Source organism: Alosa sapidissima, chromosome 15 (assembly GCF_018492685.1).
Source record: "Alosa sapidissima isolate fAloSap1 chromosome 15, fAloSap1.pri, whole genome shotgun sequence".
Lineage (NCBI taxonomy): Eukaryota > Metazoa > Chordata > Actinopteri > Clupeiformes > Clupeidae > Alosa > Alosa sapidissima.
Genome location: NC_055971.1, coordinates 13,997,394 through 14,017,839, shown reverse-complemented (window position 1 = coordinate 14,017,839; position 20,446 = coordinate 13,997,394). Strand labels below are relative to the sequence as shown.

At 40.1% G+C, this 20,446-nt stretch overlaps 2 protein-coding genes across 2 annotated transcripts; both read left to right on the top strand.

Moving 5' to 3' along the window:
- The first annotated feature begins 347 nt into the window (after positions 1-347).
- On the top strand, positions 348-2,282 carry LOC121684667 (lipopolysaccharide-induced tumor necrosis factor-alpha factor homolog). Its single transcript, XM_042064741.1, has 4 exons — positions 348-618; positions 970-1,062; positions 1,156-1,336; positions 1,538-2,282. Exons 1-4 carry the CDS (start codon positions 348-350, stop codon positions 1,644-1,646), a joined length of 654 nt encoding a protein of 217 aa, XP_041920675.1. The 3' UTR covers positions 1,647-2,282.
- An 8,138-nt stretch (positions 2,283-10,420) lies between these two features.
- rab30 (RAB30, member RAS oncogene family) lies at positions 10,421-17,354 on the top strand. Its single transcript, XM_042064739.1, has 5 exons — positions 10,421-10,591; positions 11,906-12,001; positions 12,672-12,755; positions 14,612-14,795; positions 17,088-17,354. The coding sequence occupies exons 1-5, from the start codon at positions 10,589-10,591 to the stop codon at positions 17,336-17,338; spliced, it is 618 nt and encodes a 205-aa protein (XP_041920673.1). The 5' UTR covers positions 10,421-10,588; the 3' UTR covers positions 17,339-17,354.
- The last annotated feature ends 3,092 nt before the right edge of the window (positions 17,355-20,446 follow it).

The window sequence follows — 20,446 nt, the reverse complement described above, 5'->3', positions numbered from 1 at the left end:
ACACACTGAAGCAGATTACTCTATACACACCTAGTAGGCTAATTATTAATGGTGATCTAATTATATTGGCATAACAATTGGTCAATCTGAAATCCGTAAAATCGTTTATTGACTATATTTGAGCAAGAGACTCACAGAGAGAGACTCACAGCTCATGATGATGTTGACCCCTGATTCCGAGGCTTATTTTAATGCATAAACTGATATGAGCAGAAATCTGATTTACGGAATGACAATGTTGGTCTCAATGTGATGTTAAGAGGGGATCATTAAATGATTCATTTTTCTTAATGGGCATGGACACATACAGTATGTACATGTGTGTGTCTGTGTGTGCATGGACACGTATGTTCGTGTGTGTGTGTGTGTGTGGAGATACAGACACATGTACACACACTAAGGCAGATTCTTCTTTGACACACTCCGTTAATCGCTATCTTCTAAAATCACAGGTGCTGATGGATAATCCAGCATACACAGACACTGCTGTATCCCCCGCCTCCCCACCCCCTTCATACCTGGAGGCTAGTGCATATCCTCCCCACTCAGCACAGTTGCCAAGCACACCTCCACCTGCCTACACTCCTGGATCCTATCCACCAAGCTATAATGAAATAGGTAATGGAACATATCTTAGGAAAATACACACATATTCACATGCGCACCATTAAAAGTCATCCCATGACAGGTTGTGATATGTAAGTAATGACCCAGATGAATATCAAGCACAAATTATTCACAATTTCAGTGATTTGTTTTTTTTAAGAATATGGCATTTATCTATGTAAAGTGCCAACAGTGGCAGCCAACCTCCCAGCAAACTACAGTACTTGTTCCCGAAAACATGAAATCAGTTTGTTTTTGCTTAAGTCAGTTTTATTGTTATTGTGATGTGTGACAGATGTTCTAAGGAAATGTTGCTTTGTTTTGAGATTTTGACAATTTGAGCTACCTCCTGATTTCTGGTAGATACGGCTCAAAGCCAAGCCCATCACCATGGTAACCATACAAACCCATACCCAGTCCTATCCATTCCAGGAAATGTGGTGATTCATCAAGAAGGTCTGCATGCACACATACACACACAAATACACACACACACACACACACACATCAAATCTCACAGATAAAATCTCCCAATTATCTTTTCTCCAGTGATGATTGCCACCCAAACCATGAGCCAGCCAGTAGCGGTAATTCAGGTTCAGCCTGTAGCACTGGCCGACAGTCCCACAGTGACTGTGTGTCCACACTGCCATCACCAGGTCACCACCAATACCACCCACAAATCCGGCATGGCCGCATGGTCCACCTGTTTGCTACTCACACTGCTGGGGTAAGGTTCAGACAGGGTTCTCACACACAGATCACACATACTGTACACACACACACACACACACACACACACACAGACCATCTTCTAATTGGAAAAGTGTTCCAAAAGGATCATCAATGACCTTAAAAATAACATTTATATCTTCTGTTTCCCTCTTCCTTCCATATATCTCTACCTCCTTGCTGTCTCTCACACACTCAGGTTGATTTGTGGGTTTTGCTTAATCCCATTCCTGATAGATGGATGCAAAGATGTCCACCACTCCTGCCCCCACTGCAATCGTCACATCGGCATCTTCATACGCAAATAGCACAGACACACACACATGTGGATTACAAGGAACAGTGTCTCACAAAGACAAACAGAAGGACCACATAAACATACTTTTACATACACAAACAGGAAATCAGGCACTCATCATCATCATCATCACTGCCAACATAATCACCATCATCTGTTATCTGCCCCGTTATAAGCCTGTGGAGTGTGAGTTTGCTTCCGAGTTCCAGGAGGGACGTCAGTTGAGAAGAGACTTGCAACTTTGGAACTGAACTCTATCAGCTCAACTCTGGAGAAGTAAAGAGTCTAGGCTATGGCAGATATCTAGACCATCAGTCTTTTGGTGGAGATGGCTCTTTAAGTGCGTGGATTAATCAAAGTTTGCAAGTTGGAGGCGGCACAGTGGGAACTGTGGGTTGAATTATGATTCAATCCTATTGCTTCAGCGTGAAGAATGGTGAAGTTGGAAACTCTGCTTTTATCTGCTCACCTCCTGGGATTGAATGAAATATACAATAAAGAACTGACTTTCACGCCTTTGCCAGTGAAGAAGCTAGGCCTAATGAAGGGTCACACACTAGACCTAGTGTTGTCCTCTGGTTTCTTAGTTTCCAATGTTAAAATAGTTGATACTGGTGTGTCTGACCATTTTATGATTTTATTTGAATCTTCACTATTTTGTCCCCCCCCTCCACCCCCCTCATCCTACTCCCTTGTCAGAGCTATTAATTCTACCACAGCCTCACAGTTCACTAATACTTTTATGCTCTCTCTTTCACCTACTGTCTTAGATTCTCTTTCCACCTTTACCGACACTGAGGATCTACTTACTCTTTTTAATACATCTTGCCTTGCCACTCTTGATTCGGTAGCTCCTTTAAAACAAAAGCGGTGTAAATCCAATAGGTCAACTACTCCTTGGCTAAATTCCACTACCTGTTCGCTCAGAAAGGCTTGTAGGAAAGCAGAGCGAAAATGGAAAAAAGATAAACTACAGGTCTCCTATGATATATTTAGAGATTCTCTTAAGGCTTATCAAATCACTGTCAAAGCAGCAAAGGCAGCTTTCTATGCTGAGCTTATTCACAAAAATGCTCACAGACCAAAAGTGTTGTTCAACACAATTAATTCTATCATAAATCCTCCTACTACAATGTCCTCTCTTCCTGCTACAACAGAAACCTGTGAGATGTTTCTCAATTTCTTTATTGACAAAATTGACAACATAAAGTCTCATATCACACCCTCAATTTCTGATCCTGCTTTGTATCAGTCTGTAGTTTGCCGCCTTCAACAATTTCAACCAGTCTCTTCCTCACAGTTGTCAGACGTGGTCTCTCATATGAAGCCCTCTTCTTGCCACTCTGATATTCTTCCATCTCACCTTTTCAAAGAAGCTTTTGCGGCTATTTGCCCTTTTATCTTGAGCATCATTAATAGCTCCCTGGCTAATGGAGTAGTACCCTCTAGCTTTAAACACGCTATTGTGCAACCTCTCCTGAAAAAACCTTCCCTTGATCCCATTGATTTGAAAAATTATAGGCCCATTTCTAAACTGCCCTTTCTCTCTAAGATCTTAGAAAAAGTTGTTCTGTCACAAGTCTCTTCCTATTTAAACACCTCTAATATCCTTCACAAGTTTCAATCTGGTTTTAGACCACTTCATAGTACAGAGTCTGCCTTACTTAAGGTCCATAATGATCTATTGTTCTCTGTTGATTCTGGCTCTTGTGCCCTATTGGTCCTGTTAGATCTTAGTGCTGCTTTTGACACCATTGACCACAAGATCCTTTTAAAACGCCTGGGTGTTGAAGTTGGTCTGCAAGGCACTGTATTGAATTGGTTCAGATCTTATTTAACTGATAGATCTTTTTCAGTGCATTTAGGCAATGCTTCTTCGTCATTTGCTCCCATTAAGTGTGGTGTCCCCCAGGGTTCTATTTTAGGGCCTCTATTATTTTCTTTATACATGCTTCCCCTGGGCTCCATTTTCAATCAATTCAATAGTCGTTACCACTGCTACGCAGATGATACCCAATTTTATATACCGGTGGCCCCTGAAAATTCCTGCTCATTGACAAACCTTTTTCTTTGTCTTAATGACATTTAAGAATTGGATGGCTAACAACTTTTTACAGCTAAACATAAGTAATCATTTTTGGACCACCAAAATCTGTCAACAATGTAAGCAAGTCTCTTGGCCCTCTGTCTGGTAACCATCACAGTGTGGTCAAGAACGTTGATCAGCGTTGTCAAGGGAAGTTTTTACCAACTTAGGACAATAGCAAAGTTCAAGTCTTCTCTCTCCTACAGTGATTTAGAAATCCTTATACATGCCTTTATTTCCTCTAGGCTTGATTATTGCAACTCACTGTATGTAGGTGTAAATAAATCTACTCTAAACAGACTCCAGCTGGTCCAAAATGCTGCAGCCAGATTACTGACTAGATCTAAGAAACGTGACCACATTTCACCTGTGTTGGCTAAACTGCACTGGCTTCCTGTGGAACAAAGAATCTTCTGTTTGTTTTCAAAGCTTTACATGGTTTAGCACCTCAGTATTTATGTGATCTTTTAATTCCTTACTGTCATAGACCTCTTCGATCATCTTCCCAGTGTCTTCTTTGTGTTCCTTCTGCCTCTCTTAAATCCAAAGGTGACAGAGCTTTCTCTGTCTATGCTCCCCAGCTTTGGAATAGCCTTCCTGATGTTGTGAAATCCTGCCCCACTATTGATAGATAGATAGATAGATAGAGATGCTTTATTTATTCAGAAGGAAATTAGGGTGTCCATCATGGTGATATGAGGTAAAATGGGCCATCAGCTAAAATGGGCCATTTAAGGTTTGGGGGTCCCAGCCCCTCTGGAATTTAGAGCCAATGACTGCAAAGGATTTCAGACTGTTGTCATAACTGTGCTTGACAAGTAACAGGTGATTTGATTGGTTTATGGTTGCTATGGTGGGCGGGGCAATAGTTCAAATCAAGACTGCACCAGAAAGCTGCATGGTAAGTAGCCTGGCATATCAAATCTACTAAACTATTATAAGGATGACAAATCTATAAAAAAACAAACATGCACATAAAAAAAACTATGCATAATATCTGTCATGATGGCATTCACCAGAAATAATGCTGTTAGTTTGGTATACCGGTATGAACTTATTTTTTGTAAAAGTGATGTTTTTCTTGGCGGCCCAATTTACCTTAACCCACTGAGGTAAAATGGGCCACATGGTTTCAGCTAAAATGGGCCATCCTCTGTGTCACTCACAAACACACATACACATGTGTGTGAGGGTGTGTGTGTGTGTGTGTGTGTGTTTACAGATCGCCCAGTTGACAGCGTGAGTCACTCATAAATTCACAGATGTCAAAACAAGACCCGTTGTCCATCCTCTCATTGTTGTTCATAGTGTCCAAAGGAGACTCTCAAATCAGTGCCATGCGTTTGGCATTAGTTATCCAGGTTTCCAGTCACGAGTCCTTTAGCTGTCACACCCTCTGGGTGCGAATGTCTTTGTCTTCTGTGTAAAGGTGACCTGGGGAGTTGAGCAGACCCTGGCAACGGCTCAAATCCATAACTGGGATTTTGAAATCAGACATGTAATATCATAGCTTTGACATAACATCTCATTACATTGTGGGCGAACAGCAACAGTCTTATTTTCTATGAGTTGGGATAGGGAGAGACAAGAAAGAGAAAAGATAGGGGAAAGAGTAGAACAGGCAAAAACAATATGCAAATTCTGGAATAAAAGAAATAAAACAAGTTTCTGGTGTATCTCAGTTTGAAAAGGTTGTTACATAAAATAAATCATTTCTTGTTGATGAAAACATCAAACTTCAAAACCAAAAGAAAGTCAAATAAATCAAAAAGAAAGGCAAATTAGTCTGTTTTTTTCATGTATCTTACTCCCAACAATCCAAATTCCTCAATTTGTGGTGTTAATGTTAAGTATGTATATGTGCTTTATCACTTCTGGACATTACAATCATAATCCTGTCGGGACTGTTAAGAATGAATATTTGAAAATTTCTCCTGCAGTTATAAGGAATAATTTTACTACTTAGGTTATCTGTACAGTCTAGGTGCTTTGAAAACACAAAAAACCTACAGAGTCTATTGCTCTATACAGGAGCATACAACAAACCTAGTACATAAAATTGAGTGAACATTTAAATGTTAGCACTATGTGTCTGCCACACACGCAGTCAGCCATGTGTGGACGCCCTCTTGGCAGACTATTGGGCATAACATTTAAATAGAAGGCTAACATAATTATGGAAATATGTGTTTCCGAATGTCTTTCTAAATCTTATCAATTTAGAAGTAAGAAAGATATCTGTGTTACCATGGTTTTGAGTGGCAAGAAGTATCAGTAAATCTTTTACATTGTCCCAGTGACAGCACACACAAAGCAATTGGAGCGTTAATACCTAGATGTATGGTCTGGACTGGAGGTATGGAGATGCTAGGAGAACCACACATGTTAGATCTTTGTTAGGAATTGGCTAAACAGGCGAGTAAGGCGTGATATTTCATTTTTAACTGCTGTTTTGATCATGATTAAAGGTTCATCTTTCAGACCGTTTTGTTGTTTGTCAAGAGGCTCCGTTCGTTCGCGGCGTCTCAGGAAATATGGCGGAGGTTTCCCCAGTCCAAACGTCCAACATTTTCGCTCGTCATGGCCCACTTTGTGGCACGAATGGCAGAATCTGCTGGCTTTCCTCGTCTGGCCTTTCCGCTTGTTGATCGAGCTTTGGCCGCTAATTGTGTCCATGCGTCGGATTGTAGCCACAGCGCATTCATCAGGTTGAGCTGTTGGCTTCGGTGCAGTGCCACTTTCAGAAGAGGTAGGCCCACAGCTTTGGTTGCCTGCGAACGAGTCTTGCACAACATGGTCTGGAATCTCATCAGTAGCATTTCTCACATCAGAAAAAGTTTCGTCCAGTTCCAGTTCGTTCGTTCCAGTTTCTTCCAGTAGCAGCAACTGGAATCCATGCATTTCCACGGAATTATTTTTGGAATCTGATTCCTTATCATACCTGTTCATTCTTACTTGTCGCTCGACTTATCGTGACTAAATTCAAGATGGCTGCAAACGCTAAACTTCGTGAAGATACTGTCTGTATAAATCGTCTTGTAAGTAAACTACCAGTGCTTTTTCAAAGTTCTCAATGTCTCGTTTTAAATGTCAGGGCCCTCGGAAGTCTACCAATGAAGTGTGGAGATACATTGAGCCTCGTAAATGGTGTAAAACAGTGATTTATTTGCATGGCTAGCCCGATGTCGAAGCACCACCATTGAAAAAGCTGTTGGTAGCATCGGCTAACTAGCGCCAGATTTTGGAGTGCAGGGGACAAGCCGAGATGGGCTATGAGACATACGTTCACACTCGGTATCATGTTTCAACACACTTAAGGTCAATATCACACCGGAATTCTCCTTTAACCAATTCACAGAGGTAAACTTGACAAGTTAAAAATAACAGATACACCAGATAAAACAATACAAACCCAGAGATAGAGAAAGGGGGAGAGAGAAAGAGAGAGAGAGAGAGAAAGACAAAGGGAGACAGAGAGAGAGAGGAAGAGGGGGAGAGAGAGGAAGAGGGAGAGAGAGGCAGAAGACCAAGCCACAAGGGCCTAGCTCAAGAGGAGAGTGGAGATGGAAAAGAAGAGAGAAGAGAAGATGGGAAAAGAAGCCCCAAGATGGGAAAGAAGACAGAAGAGCCCTGGAGGACCAGAGCCTCCACTTTTATCATTCACTTGGGTCACCCCCGACTCATCAGAGCCTTTGTTGTCTGAGGTTGATGGGTGTGGCCCAGGTGGATATCATAACTTTATGCTACAGTTTAATTCTTAATCTACAACTATGCACAGATACATTCAGTTGTACCAAAACCATAATCAGACTGTTGCCCACATTACAAGTATTAATTCAAGACCAAACATGAATGTATTATTCACAACACATATTTACAGAGCAATACTGTATGATAATGAGGTTGGCCTATCTCACCACAAGACATCAAGTAGGCCCAGGACTGAGGCCTAGTCCACACGTACCAAACCGATCTTTTTTTCCTCCGTCTTCCCTGGAACCGTATCAAGAATATTTGCGTCCAAACGGATCCATCTCAACACGACTCAACAAGTTACTTCATACCCCAGGCCTATAGGTGGCACTGTTTCTTTACAGAAATTGACCAAAACTTGCGCTTTACAAATAGACAGAATAGGCTATGACGAAATGACTAGTGCAAGGAAACCAGAATTGTTTGTGTGGACTGATGGTGAACTGTCAACTGTCAACTGTAAAACTAATAAACTTTATTTTACGGTTTGTATTTTAAGGGTGCAGTCCCGTCCTTTATTTGGCTAACGCAGGTAGGCCTACTAATCACTTACTTTCTTTGGTTGTAGGATAGTCCGTGATTCACATTAGTTTTGGCTATCACCGCATTTAGGCTACTAAACGCAAGGCTTACCCAAGTTCTAGGCTATTCTGTCGCCACATTTATAATATTGCTATAAAACCTTCGTTAGCAGTCAATACTTTTGCCTTCATCAAATCGCGCATTTGCATTCAGTGTGCTACCATCGGCTTAACGTGAGTTCTAAGCATCTTTGTATGCTTATATCTGATTTCACTCGACTGTGAATGCATGTATATATGTTGTAAGACATGTAAAATAAATGAATGACACTGGCACTACGCACAAATTAATGTAGCCTAAACTTACACCGCACTTTCTTAATAACTTAAGTTCTCTCGCGTCACTGACAGTAGCTAGAATGCATAAAAAACACCGGGAAAAACAGTGTTCAGTCCACCAAGTCATAAGCTATCGGCGCTGCGCAGCACCAGTTGTGATATTTATCTTACGGAGTGTAATCGTAGGTAATGTCATGTATGAAAACTAGTATTGTTAGGCAATACTATAAGTGCAAGTCCAGGGCAGCTGAGGTGTGGCTATGACATCATCGATACGCAAGCAGGATGTGCGGTTTCGCTGTCTAAACGAATTCAAACGGGCTACGGTTTCAGATTTTTCCACTCTGGGACCAGGTTTCAAAAAAGTGCGGTTTCGGGCAGTGCGTTTACAGGATTCGTTTGGACGCTCGGCCAAGACGAAGCAAAACCTCTGCGTTTAACCTAAAAAGCGTCTCCGTGTGGACAGGCTCTGAGTTATCACTCAGTAGAGGGGCCAGAACAAGGAGCAAATGGTCACTTTATGCATGAGCGGGTGTTGGGGATCTTTGGCCATGGCCAGCTAAGACAATACAGATCAAACACAGGCATCCACACATGTAAATTGAATTTTACATGTGTGGATGCCTTTACAATTCTTTACAAATGCAGAAGTTTTGGGCAGAAGTCGGGCCTTACAGTGTGTGTGTGTACACACACCCATGCACATACGCATTCACCCACACACTCGCACACCAACCAACACGCACACATGCACGGACACAAACACACGTACACACACACACACACTCACCATGACACCCCCCACCCCCCCCAATAATAATGGTGGTCAATATTTTATTTACAGTGAGTATGGCAAATGCGAATGAAGTGAGAGGAGAGGAGAGAGGGAGAAGGAAAGAGAGGAAATGAGAGGAGGAAGGATGAGAGGAGACAAGCAAAGAGGAGAATAATGATATCAATGTTTTAATTTTTAATATATCAGTTACCAGTTTTGTATGATTTTTTGTAATTTGCGCATTTCGTTCAAAATGTGTTGTTCACACACACACACACACACACACACACACACACACACTGATCTGTCACTGATCTATTCATCTATTCATCTGTGCTGTTCCAATGGTCTTTTTTAATTGCACATTTGAATATGTGAGTTTGCACCCACAATGTGTTTTTTTTTAATGGCACATATGAATATTGTGTTTTGAAATTAAAATTGATGATAAATTACCATTCCCTTTGCATTTTGACTGGCCGAATGCTTACCTGAAACAGCTGGCCCATTTTACCTTAGATGCTGGCCCATTTTACCTGAAACTGCTTGCAAAAAAAGTTGGCACAGTTGATGTTTCAAGAACTGTAGGGCCTAAATAATTATATTTTATGACATAATTTCAACACAAAATGATCAAAAACAGTCATTAGTAATCATACAAACACTTGGAAAAGGCATAAATAGTATTATATTATTTTCCCAACTGATTTACCAAAAATTGGCCCAATTTAGCTGATATCACCCAGTAGTTTTAAATCCAACCTAAAGACCTACCTCTTCTCCCTAGCTTTTAACACTCCCTGTGTTACCTCACCTCACCTCTCCCTTTTTTTTATATGTTTATATGTATGTATATGTATTATTGTTATTATTATTATTTTATTATTATTATTATTTTATGTAAAGCACTTTGGTGCAATGCTATTGCTTTGAAATGTACTATATAAATACATTTGACTTGACTTGACTAATGAAAGGGTGTAGGTAAAGTTTACCTATACCTCTGAGATGGCTTAACTGAAAGAGATGCATAGTGACAACCATTAACTGTATGACCAATTTGTGTGACTTTAAATTGAATCAATTAAATGTGCACTTTGGCATCGGTTCAAGCTCATCATGTTTTAATGACATTTGACACTGATTGCTCTTTTTGGACAATAACGTATTTACATGAATTGAAATTGAAATCGATTACTTTTAAATCCATTACAGCACACTAATATGATTTCATATAATCATAGGCCACAGCCTAGCCTACATGTCCCGATGTTCTCAGTGGTCCTAGCCATGGTGGGCTGACTGGAATGATGTCATTGTAAAAACGGAGGAAACTCCTCTGCAATCATTGTGCAACACGGAGCAGCTTTACCAATATTACAAGCTGGGCTGTCAATACAACCCGAATGCGTTGATTGTTGCAGGCAGTACCGAATGCACACGAAATAGTATTGTTATCGGGGTCCATCCCCCAATTTATGGTAAGTGCAAATATCATAAAATATGTCCGTTATTCAAGTTAATGCTGTCCAAAGTGCAAGCATCTTGGTGGCTAGCAAACTAGCGGTTAGCCACAGCTTCCCGAGTTCTCTTCTTCATGGTTTATGGATGCTCGAATGGTAATTTCAGGGGATGTACAGTATCTGTAGTCTTTCACAATTTAGGCATATATATAACGTACGACGTGAATACCCGGCATTAGTTCAAAATTAGCTTTACATATGAGCTAGCCTTTTACGTTAGCTAGCGCCAAAGCATCAGTAAGGTTCGGCTGTTTGGATGGCTGTTTTGATGGCTGTTTTGTTAGCAAGCGTATCTGTTTTTTCTCTTTGAATATAAATTAGAACGGTGTCAATTTCATGTGGCTGAGTATTTCAGTTCCCCATGTTGCCACAGCACACAATATTATTTGTTGCCAAAATGATTAACTTAACTATTTAAGAAACTCACCCAATTATAAAGCCTGTGTGGTTTTATGAAATGGGTCTTGCAGCTGGTTGAGACAACGTTAATCACTGAAAATAGTGTTGTTACCTTTAGACATGTCAAGTGATTTTTTTGTGCAGTGATTTTGCATGGGAATTCCACACGTTGTGTTTATTGATTTGCTTTTGAGGAAATTGTTATTTACCTTCAAACAGCTTTAATGATGCTTTTCTATGACTCATTCGGACGCGGGCGCTGTCTTACGCCTTATAAAGGCCTAAACTCCAGCCTCTAGCTTTCTGACATTACATTTTGGATTTCGTACGTTGGTGAAGTTACAGTAGAACTAGTTAACGCCTTCAACACTGTATGAATGATGATGTTGTCACTGCGCTCTCTCTCTCTCTCTCTCTCTCTCTCTGTGTTCTTTTTGAGACATGTGATGCATGTGTTCTGGGTTGCAGGGCTCCTGTCTCCCTAAAGCCCTTGTGTGTGTTTTGGTTTTATTGCAATCCTTTCAGTATCTTGCCATAGGCCTTGGCAACCAGCACATTAAAACACATGCACAGAAGGCTCTACCATAGCAACGTCTTGGACCCTCCAGAGAGAGGAAGGAGAGAAACACTGAATGTGTTTTACTTAGACAATAGGTCTTTTGTAGGGCTTATGAAAACTCTTCTACATGATACAGATACTGAGTTTATAGAGGTGAAAGATTACACATAGTTTTTACATAATAATGACAATGTCAAAATTCTAAACATATAAAGGACAAAAATATAAAATTCAGTGAAATAGACACAGAGTAGCCTACATGCGGTGACCTAACTATGAGGTCTAATCTAAATCTTTCTGTTTTTCTAAAATAGAGTATGAGTACAGAAGATTATGACTACTTGTTCAAAATTGTGCTGATTGGAAATGCAGGAGTTGGGAAGACTTGCCTTGTCCGGCGGTTCACACAGGTTGGTAATGCTATTGGTTTCAATTTTCTATTTTCCTTGTAGGTAAATTAGCCGATTGAATAATATACTGTAAGGACCTCATAGAATGTTGTTTGAAGTGTTTGGTGCCCTTTGGTCTTGTTGCTGCTGCCAGTGTTGTGACAAGAGATGCTCAGCAGGTAAAAGGTTATAAGAAGAGAGTGAGAAAATAGAAAGGGACAGACTGTACTATGTTTCTACAGAGATGTTACATGAAGGTTCCTCTAGATAGAATTAGGTAAATCAATACTTAACATTCACAAAGCATGGACTTCAGTATTAATAAATTGTAACTAATGCCACTGACATTCAAGGATTGTTTATGCTAACAAACAATTTGCTCATTAGAACCTGGACCCCTTCAGTAATATGTATTATGTTGGTTATCATAAACAATTCATGAATGTAAGCATGACAACCAGTAATACCAATACAAAACACTAGCCAATAATATTGTTAGCTGTAGTTAATGTGTTGTTAGTTTAATAACTTTGTAAATGGCAACACTATGGGAACCTTAATATGGAGTGTGGTTCCCCCCCCCCTGTGCAGCCATTAGGATGTTATGAACAGTTACTGTTAATGACAAAGAGGACATTCATGAAGTGAGATGTCTGGGGTTCATGCTGTCTCTCTCTGCTCCGCACTCCAGGGCCTTTTCCCTCCTGGGCAAGGGGCCACCATCGGGGTGGACTTCATGATCAAAACTGTGGAAATAAAAGGGGAAAAGGTCAAGGTAATGGCTTGGCTTTCTTCTCATGTTACTGATACGTATCACTACGCTGTGAATAGCAATGTAATATCATAATGTAATGCTGATACTACAACAGATGGCATTAAAAACAGTTCTTCTATTACCCTACCTGTAGAATATATTATCTTGCCTTGTTGGTTAATTCAACACGTTGAACACAAAGGGAAATAAAATGCTAGGCTCTTGACTAAGATTTGCCCTGTGACTGCCCAAATCATCAGCATTCTCAGTAGAAAGCTGCTCCAGTTCTGCCTTTGATGCCTTGTCATCTACGTACACATGATAAATTCCCCTCAGACAGAGTTGCACTGAGATGATGGGTGTTATGAATATTAATTAATGTCTCTCTGGTGCGTTTTCAAATGTCTGGTCTGTTTGAAGAGAGAAAATGCAGCTGTGGAGACTAATGTCTCTGCCGATTCCTTGAAACCTCTAACTGAAGAGGTTCTGTTGTACTCATAGATCATAGATAAACACTAATGCATAAGCCAGGGTTGGAATTTCAATGGCCGTCATTGCCCCTTGCGTTGGCCGTGATGCCCCTTTGAAATTAGGAGGTTCACAGGCCACTTGGTGCCCCCTTCTTTAAATATTCTGCTTTGCGTCCGACTAATAGCATTTTTATTTAGCCTATGGCCCGTCAAAATAATCTTGGCATTTACAGCGCAAATTCATTTAGTCTTTTACGCAGTGGAGAAAGTGACAGCGCACAGGAAGAAATTGATTGCGTCCAAATTCACCCATTCTTCTCTGTTGAACTACTCACGAAGTAGCCTATTCATCACACAGACATCACATGCATCACCTCACATGAAAGAGCTTTTTCTTAGCTTTTAAACAATGTTAGCCGCTAGTTGCTGTGGTAAACTGTTCGCGAGAAAAGTAACTTTAATTTAATCATCTTATTCTACATACAGTTCTGCGCCCATCTCCCTACCCATTCATCTCAAAATAAATGTTACAAATATCGCCGAGATATCAACAAATATTAAAATCAGAGGATACAGCTGACTAAGTGTTTGTCAAAGTAGCCTTAATGATCACAAAATGCTAAGCATGCATGTAGACTATATTTGAGATTCTTAAAGCTGAGCTGTGCTTAAATTGTTCAATACATGATTTAATAACAGGCCAAATAGAAAATAAATGTTAAATATAGCCTAGATGTCTGTAAATATTAAAATCAGATGATTTACTTATTTCTATGTAATATGTCATAATCATGTTTCTGTAATGTTTCATACAGTGATGCAGGTCTATTGCTGTGAATAGGCTAAATACAACTTTGCTCATTTTTATGTAGCCTACTGTATCTGGCCTTTGTGCCTCCCGCCAAATATGTCCAACTGAAGGCCTTGGCCTTGCCCCTAAAGTTATGAAATTCCAAGCCTGGCATAAGCTATTCCTTCCTGAGGGCAGAATGATTGATAATGTTTCTAGTCAATTCTCATATTTATATAATGATGAAATAATATGATAGTTCATTGTATTTATTGATGTCTTATCATATTTTCTGTTGAACTGTAAGAGATGATATTGTTAATGTACGACTGGCGTATCAGACTACATTAAGAATGCAGTTTTCTATTATTTAGAGTTAAGCCTCACATAGCCTAATAATCTTCCTGTGCATTTCATGCATATTTTTTCTTTATTTCAGACACATACTATATTTGTTCTAATTTTCTTTGCAGTAGTAGTACATTTCCCCCCTAGAAAACCAGAATCGAAGATGGGCAGATACATTGGAACACAGGAACTGCAAACTGCACTTTTATTTATTTAATTACAGTATGCTAACAGCAACATATGGTTTATTACTTTATGGGTTCTGGCAGCTTCAGATCTGGGACACAGCGGGGCAGGAGAGGTTCCGGTCCATTACGCAAAGCTACTACCGCAGTGCCAACGCTCTCATTCTCACTTACGACATCACCTGTGAGGATTCCTTCCGCTGCCTTCCAGAATGGTTGAGGGAGATCGAACAATATGCGAACAACCAAGTTGTCACCATCCTAGTCGGTAAGTCTCCATGTGTATGTGCCTGTGTTTCATTGGTAGATCCGACCTAGCAAGTCTCATCAAGGTAGAACGTGAAACTTGAAGGTCCAGAATTTCCAAGTTTTGTGTCAGACATCAATAATTATGAATTAGCAGATTTGTAGACTTTCCAACTAGAGGTTGTTGACATTTGAGCCCAAAAGGCAATCAAATTAAACCCGCCCTTTCCGTGACACAGTCTGAGTGGCTATGTTTGTGTTCCATTTAAACCACCAGGACTGTGCATGAACACCTGAGTTTTTTTTTTTAGTGCACACAAACAGCTAAATGAATGTAAAGAGCAATTAGCAGGAAATGTTTCTTGGATTAGAATTATGAAATGTACCTTTCAAGTATAATTCCAGATTAAAAACAACCTAGGGTCTATTTACGGTATACTGTTGTAGTTCAACTTCAAACTTTTGATTGAGAGCAAAATTACCTTAATAGCGTTTTGAGCAAGACCTTTATTTTCATCATCAGTGAATGGGCTAACATTGATGCCACGTCGCTATTTTATACCACTAACATTGCTCAAAATATAATTACAACCCGAAATATTGTAAACTTTGAAAATGTACAAAGAGGTTATAACAAGACCTGTATCCGTAGGAAGAAAATTCCATGGCTTCCTGGTCTGGTATCGTCAGATCAGCAGGCGTGTTTGATCAAATCAGTGCTGCGCATATCTGGCAGACGGTATGTTTGTATTTAAAGATTCAGCCAGATCTGCCCAGCGCTGCAAGGTCGAACACGCCCGCTGATACCGGACCAGGAAGCCATGGAATTTTCTTTCTTACAGACACAGGTCTTTATAACCTCTCTGTACACTTTCAAAATTTACAATACTTCGCTTTGTCTGTAGAAACCCTCACCACACTACCACAGAAGTGTAATTATACACTGCCTGGCCAAAAAAAAGGCCACCGCCTGAATTTAACTAGACAAATAAGAACCTCCCTGTGGGGGCAGCGCTATGATCTAGGGTTGTTGCAGTTGGTCAGGTCTAGGTTCAGCAACGTTATGTGCCTAAGACCAGCTGATTACCTGAATATACTGAATAACCAGGTTATTCCATCAATGGATTTTTTCTTCCCTCATGGCACGGCATATTCCAAGATGACAATGCCAGGATTTATCGGGCTCAAATTGTGAAAGAGTGGTTCAGGGAGCATGAGACATCATCACCAGACCTTAACCCCATTAAGAATCTTTGGCATGTGCTGGAGAAGACTTTGCACAGTAGTCTGAATCTCCCGTCATCAATACAAGATCTTGCCGAAAAATTAATGCAATGCTGGACAGAAATAAATGTTGCAGAAGCTTGTGGAAACGATGCCACAGCAAATGCGTTCCATAATCAAAACTGAAGGCGGTCCAACTAAATATTAGTGTGTGTGACCTTTTTTTTCCAGACAGTGTATTTTGAGCATTGTTAGTGGTATAAAACCATGCGACGTGGCATCTTGCCCAGTTAGCATCACTGTTAACCCATTCAGTGATAATGCAAATAAACAGTCTTGCTCAAAACACCACCAATTAAGGTAATTTTGCTCTCAATCAAAAGTTTGTAGTCGTTAACTACCGTAAATAGACCCTAGGTTGTTTTTACTCCAGAGTTACACTTCAACTTCAGTTTAGTGAAATGCAGTGTATTCCAATGCTTAGTCATTTGTTTAATGCTGTAGGAAAATATTTTTTCTCCCTGTACACGTATCTATGCATTTGAACAGCTGTGGTGGATAAATACTACTCAATACTTGGCAATGACTAAATCAGCCTGCTCGGTAAAATCTGCACAATAAACAAAGTTCTGTTTAACTTGGAGGTCTTTCACTGTTGCCTTTTGAAAGAGACCATCATAGTACAGCAGTGTAACATGTCAAATTTGTCAACATTGTGTTTCAACATTAGATATGTCTCCCTGGTTCACGTCTCATCTACTGCACCACATATTAGTAACTGTTGTATCTCACATCAAATGTTCTGTATTTATATTTAATAGACTCGAGTCAAATGTGTTTTTGTGATCCATGTTAGACCCTAACAGTGTATTGTAACATCTAGATATACTAGCTGAAGTTAGTTCAGGAGTAAGAGAGAGTCAGGACTGCATTGCAGTATAATCCTGCTGACTTTGAATGACAGGCTGTTCAGCTTGCTGTCCTCACTTAAATGTATTTATGTATCAGCATGTTTAAACACTGCCTGTTCGCTATCTGAGGGGAGTCTAATCCCCTCCTCGTATACTGACACTAAATCTCCGCGCGGCAGGAAACAAGATCGACCTGGCTGAGAAGCGGGAGGTCGGAAGACAGAGAGCGGAGGAGTTCGCCGAGGCCCAGAGCATGCTGTACTTGGAGACGTCCGCAAAAGAGTCGGACAACGTGGAGAAGCTCTTCCTGGACTTGGCTTGCGAGCTCATTCGCGAGGCCAAGCAGAACACACTGGACAACAGTGAGAACTCGCCCATGCCTGGCGAAGGGAAAAGCATCAGCTATCTAAGCTGCTGCAGCCTCAACTGAAGGGTGTGTGTGTGTGGGGGGGGGGGGGGGGGGGGGATGGGATGGGATGGGGGGGGGGGGGGGAGGGTGCTCAGGAAAATCAACGATGCACTGCTCTCTTGGCTGTGACCTTGGATAGAGAAGAGAGGGAGGGGGGTTTATAGAGTTGGTGCTCTCTCACGACATCTGTCAAGCAGGACAAGTTACATTGTGCTGCTGTTTGTATGCTTACAGTATGTATTTGTGACGACCCTCCTGTGAACTGTTAGGGTGTGTTTCTGTTGAGGAAAAAAAAGAGGCGTCTCTTAGATTCACCCTTAAAGTAAACACTAAAGAATGTTGAGAAGATACAGTTCATGCTGCTGACTCTTAGGGGGCGCTGTGTCTCCCCTGAACTGAACGCAAAGGGAAGAACTCCATGCCTTTTTCGCCAGATAATGCAAGTTTAGTAATTTAGTCATTTTTGGAGATTCTAGAGTAAAATTGCTAGAGATGTGTTGCAGGAATGAGTTGTATGCACCTCTGGTTAGCGAAGTGGATGGCCCACACTCATTATTCGTGTGTCTGTGTGCGTGTGAGCAAAAGATCTCAGAAAAAACACAGGTCTTCACCAGCAGTATCACTCCCATGATGATGACTGCAATGATGTTTAGGATGAGTCAGAGTGTCTTCATAGGTTACATGGATCTCACATGCCCAAATGGGCCACGATGACGAGGTCTTTGCTCTCGTGTGCCATCATGTAACCCACCTACATGAGTCACATGTTCCCACAAATGCACTTCCCACAGACCACAGACAATGTGACTGTTGGTGAGGCATTTAAAGTCAATGCACGCTACATTTTGTTTTCATTCTTTTGATAAGTTAACAGGAATATCAATCAGCAACAACATATATTTGTAGGCACTTACAACAGCCGAAGGACTGTCACACAAACGTGATGTGTCCAGATGTTTTTGTGTGGAAGCTCTCATTCTCAAAACTGAACAGAAAAAGAAAAAAAGTAATGGTCTCAAGACTGATGGCACATACACAAGAACACTAATAGCTGCCCAACTACAATAGCATCAGTACCAGCCCTGTATTTCCCCTTCTTTTGACAGTATTATTTTAAAAGCATTATGTCTAGTTATGTTGGCGCTGTATTATGTTATTGTTCTTCTGTCATTGTTGAGAGTGCTTGATATGTGCACGTGGTGGAACGTGTTTTTTCCAGCCATTTTGAGGTTACTGTACTGTGATATACCGTAGTGTATTGATAATCTACAGCACAATCATTATGCCATTTTAACTGCCGTTTTTACAAACAGACCATGTAGGCTACTTGTTTGTTTTAGCATTATGTATTTTTGCATGGTGCTTTTGTGAAAACATTGATGAGACATTCTGTCTCCAGTCCTGGGATTTTCAATAGGTGAAATTCTGTGTACCTCTAGGTTACTCATATTACATTGAGTATAATGTATTTTCCTGTCTCTTTTATTGCACCAGTGTATTTTGAAATGATTTTTGAAGTCCAATAATCGCCCCATTTGTTTTCATTCATGAGACCACCCGCTGCTAACATGTCTAGCTAGCATGGAGGCCGTTTCTGACACACATTTGATAGAGTGATAGTGCAGTCGACTTGTTTCCACACGCCACCAACCTGTGCGAAAGGAACAGCTGCTGTGTTTTTTATAAACATTTTTGTCACTCCATAAACGCAATTAGGCTCCTTTTAAAACCAGCGTGTGTGTGTGTGACAGTTTTCAGGGATTTGCCAAGAGATGTTCCCTGTCATCAACATTATTTCTCCTCTTCGCAGTTTCTTTTATGTGACATTGTTAATGAGAAGGATGATATTTATGCCTTTGTAGTTGCCTGACCACAATCTGAAATTGCCATATATTTTCTATTAATCTATTAAGTTTTATTTGAAGGTAAACAACCTTTTATAGTTTTGTATATATATATTTTTTGTTGTGTACTATTCGCAATGGCATGACAGGAGCCTCCAATATGCTCAGAGCCGGATATAGAATTTAGCTTTATTTTGTAGTACAGTTAATTGTCATTGCCATACAGTCAGGTGTATAACAAAAATTAGTATACCAATGTGGTTCAATGGTAAGGTTGCTTTTACGTGTGAAAAGTTCCTATTTTTAACATACAATAACCTTTTATAATTTTGTCTATAAATGACTAGACTTTTTATGGACCATTATTTCATAAAATTATTATTTAGTGAAATCTAATGTTTTGAAGTTTAGATGTCCTTTGTGCTGTAAGGACACAACTCCCAAAATGTTGCTTGTATACACAATACATGTTATGGATAAAGTTCATTTTGTTTGATATTTCCTACCTTTTATGGTTAAAACTGTACACTATGGGGTTGTAGTAGGCCTATACACTGCTAAGTGTGTAGATGGAAGGGATACATTCAAGATGCTAAAATTCATTTTTTGTTTATTGTACAAGGTGTTAATCATGTAGGCTACTTCTTTTTGAGTCACTGCTTATTGTATGTAAGTAAATCTCTAAGCTGCCACAATAAAATAATGGCACTACTAGTGGCCTGTTTTAATCTTATTTTCACCAAAGTGATTAGCTGTATTCAGTATTTTAATGTATGGTGTGTTGACAATGCCAGCAAAATGTATAGGCCTACAATAGATTTTTTTTAACAACCAACGTCTGCTTGCACAGTAGGAGGCTCTCTAGCCTATTAATGGTATGCGAAATATTTAGTGCCGGATATCTGCAATGCTTGTTACAGATTCTATCAGAGATTATTCCGTCTAATTTCACAGATTTCTGAACACTCAACACCAAGCCAGCATCATATAATATTTCCTACGACAGAACTTCAAGTACCACGAACCATTGCGGCACAGTTGATGCATTCACGACACACGTAAAGTAATTTGCTCTTAAGAAGGCTCCGCCTTAACAATCTTTGGTTTTAGTGCTGTTTATCCCATAGATATATATATATATATATATATATATATACTGACAGTATATATATCTATGTGTTTATCCAGAAAGCATCTTCAATTTTAGTGTAGACGAAAATAATTTTGGACCGAAGCGTTAGGGGAAAAAACGCAAATAGCCTATTTAAGTCCCCATCGCCGTTGT

What these genes read in the sequence shown, in the direction of transcription:
- rab30 (XM_042064739.1), top strand. An exon ending in TTGTCCGGCGGTTCACACAG is followed by an intron (nt 12,002 to 12,671) that starts GTTGGTAATGCT and finishes TCCGCACTCCAG; the next exon opens with GGCCTTTTCCCTCCTGGGCA. An exon ending in AGTTGTCACCATCCTAGTCG is followed by an intron (nt 14,796 to 17,087) that starts GTAAGTCTCCAT and finishes TCCGCGCGGCAG; the next exon opens with GAAACAAGATCGACCTGGCT.
- LOC121684667 (XM_042064741.1), top strand. Translation starts at nt 348, where the DNA reads ATGTTCGTGTGTGTGTGTGTGTGTGGAGATACAGACACATGTACACAC. An exon ending in ACCAAGCTATAATGAAATAG is followed by an intron (nt 619 to 969) that starts GTAATGGAACAT and finishes GATTTCTGGTAG; the next exon opens with ATACGGCTCAAAGCCAAGCC. An exon ending in TGTGGTGATTCATCAAGAAG is followed by an intron (nt 1,063 to 1,155) that starts GTCTGCATGCAC and finishes TCTTTTCTCCAG; the next exon opens with TGATGATTGCCACCCAAACC.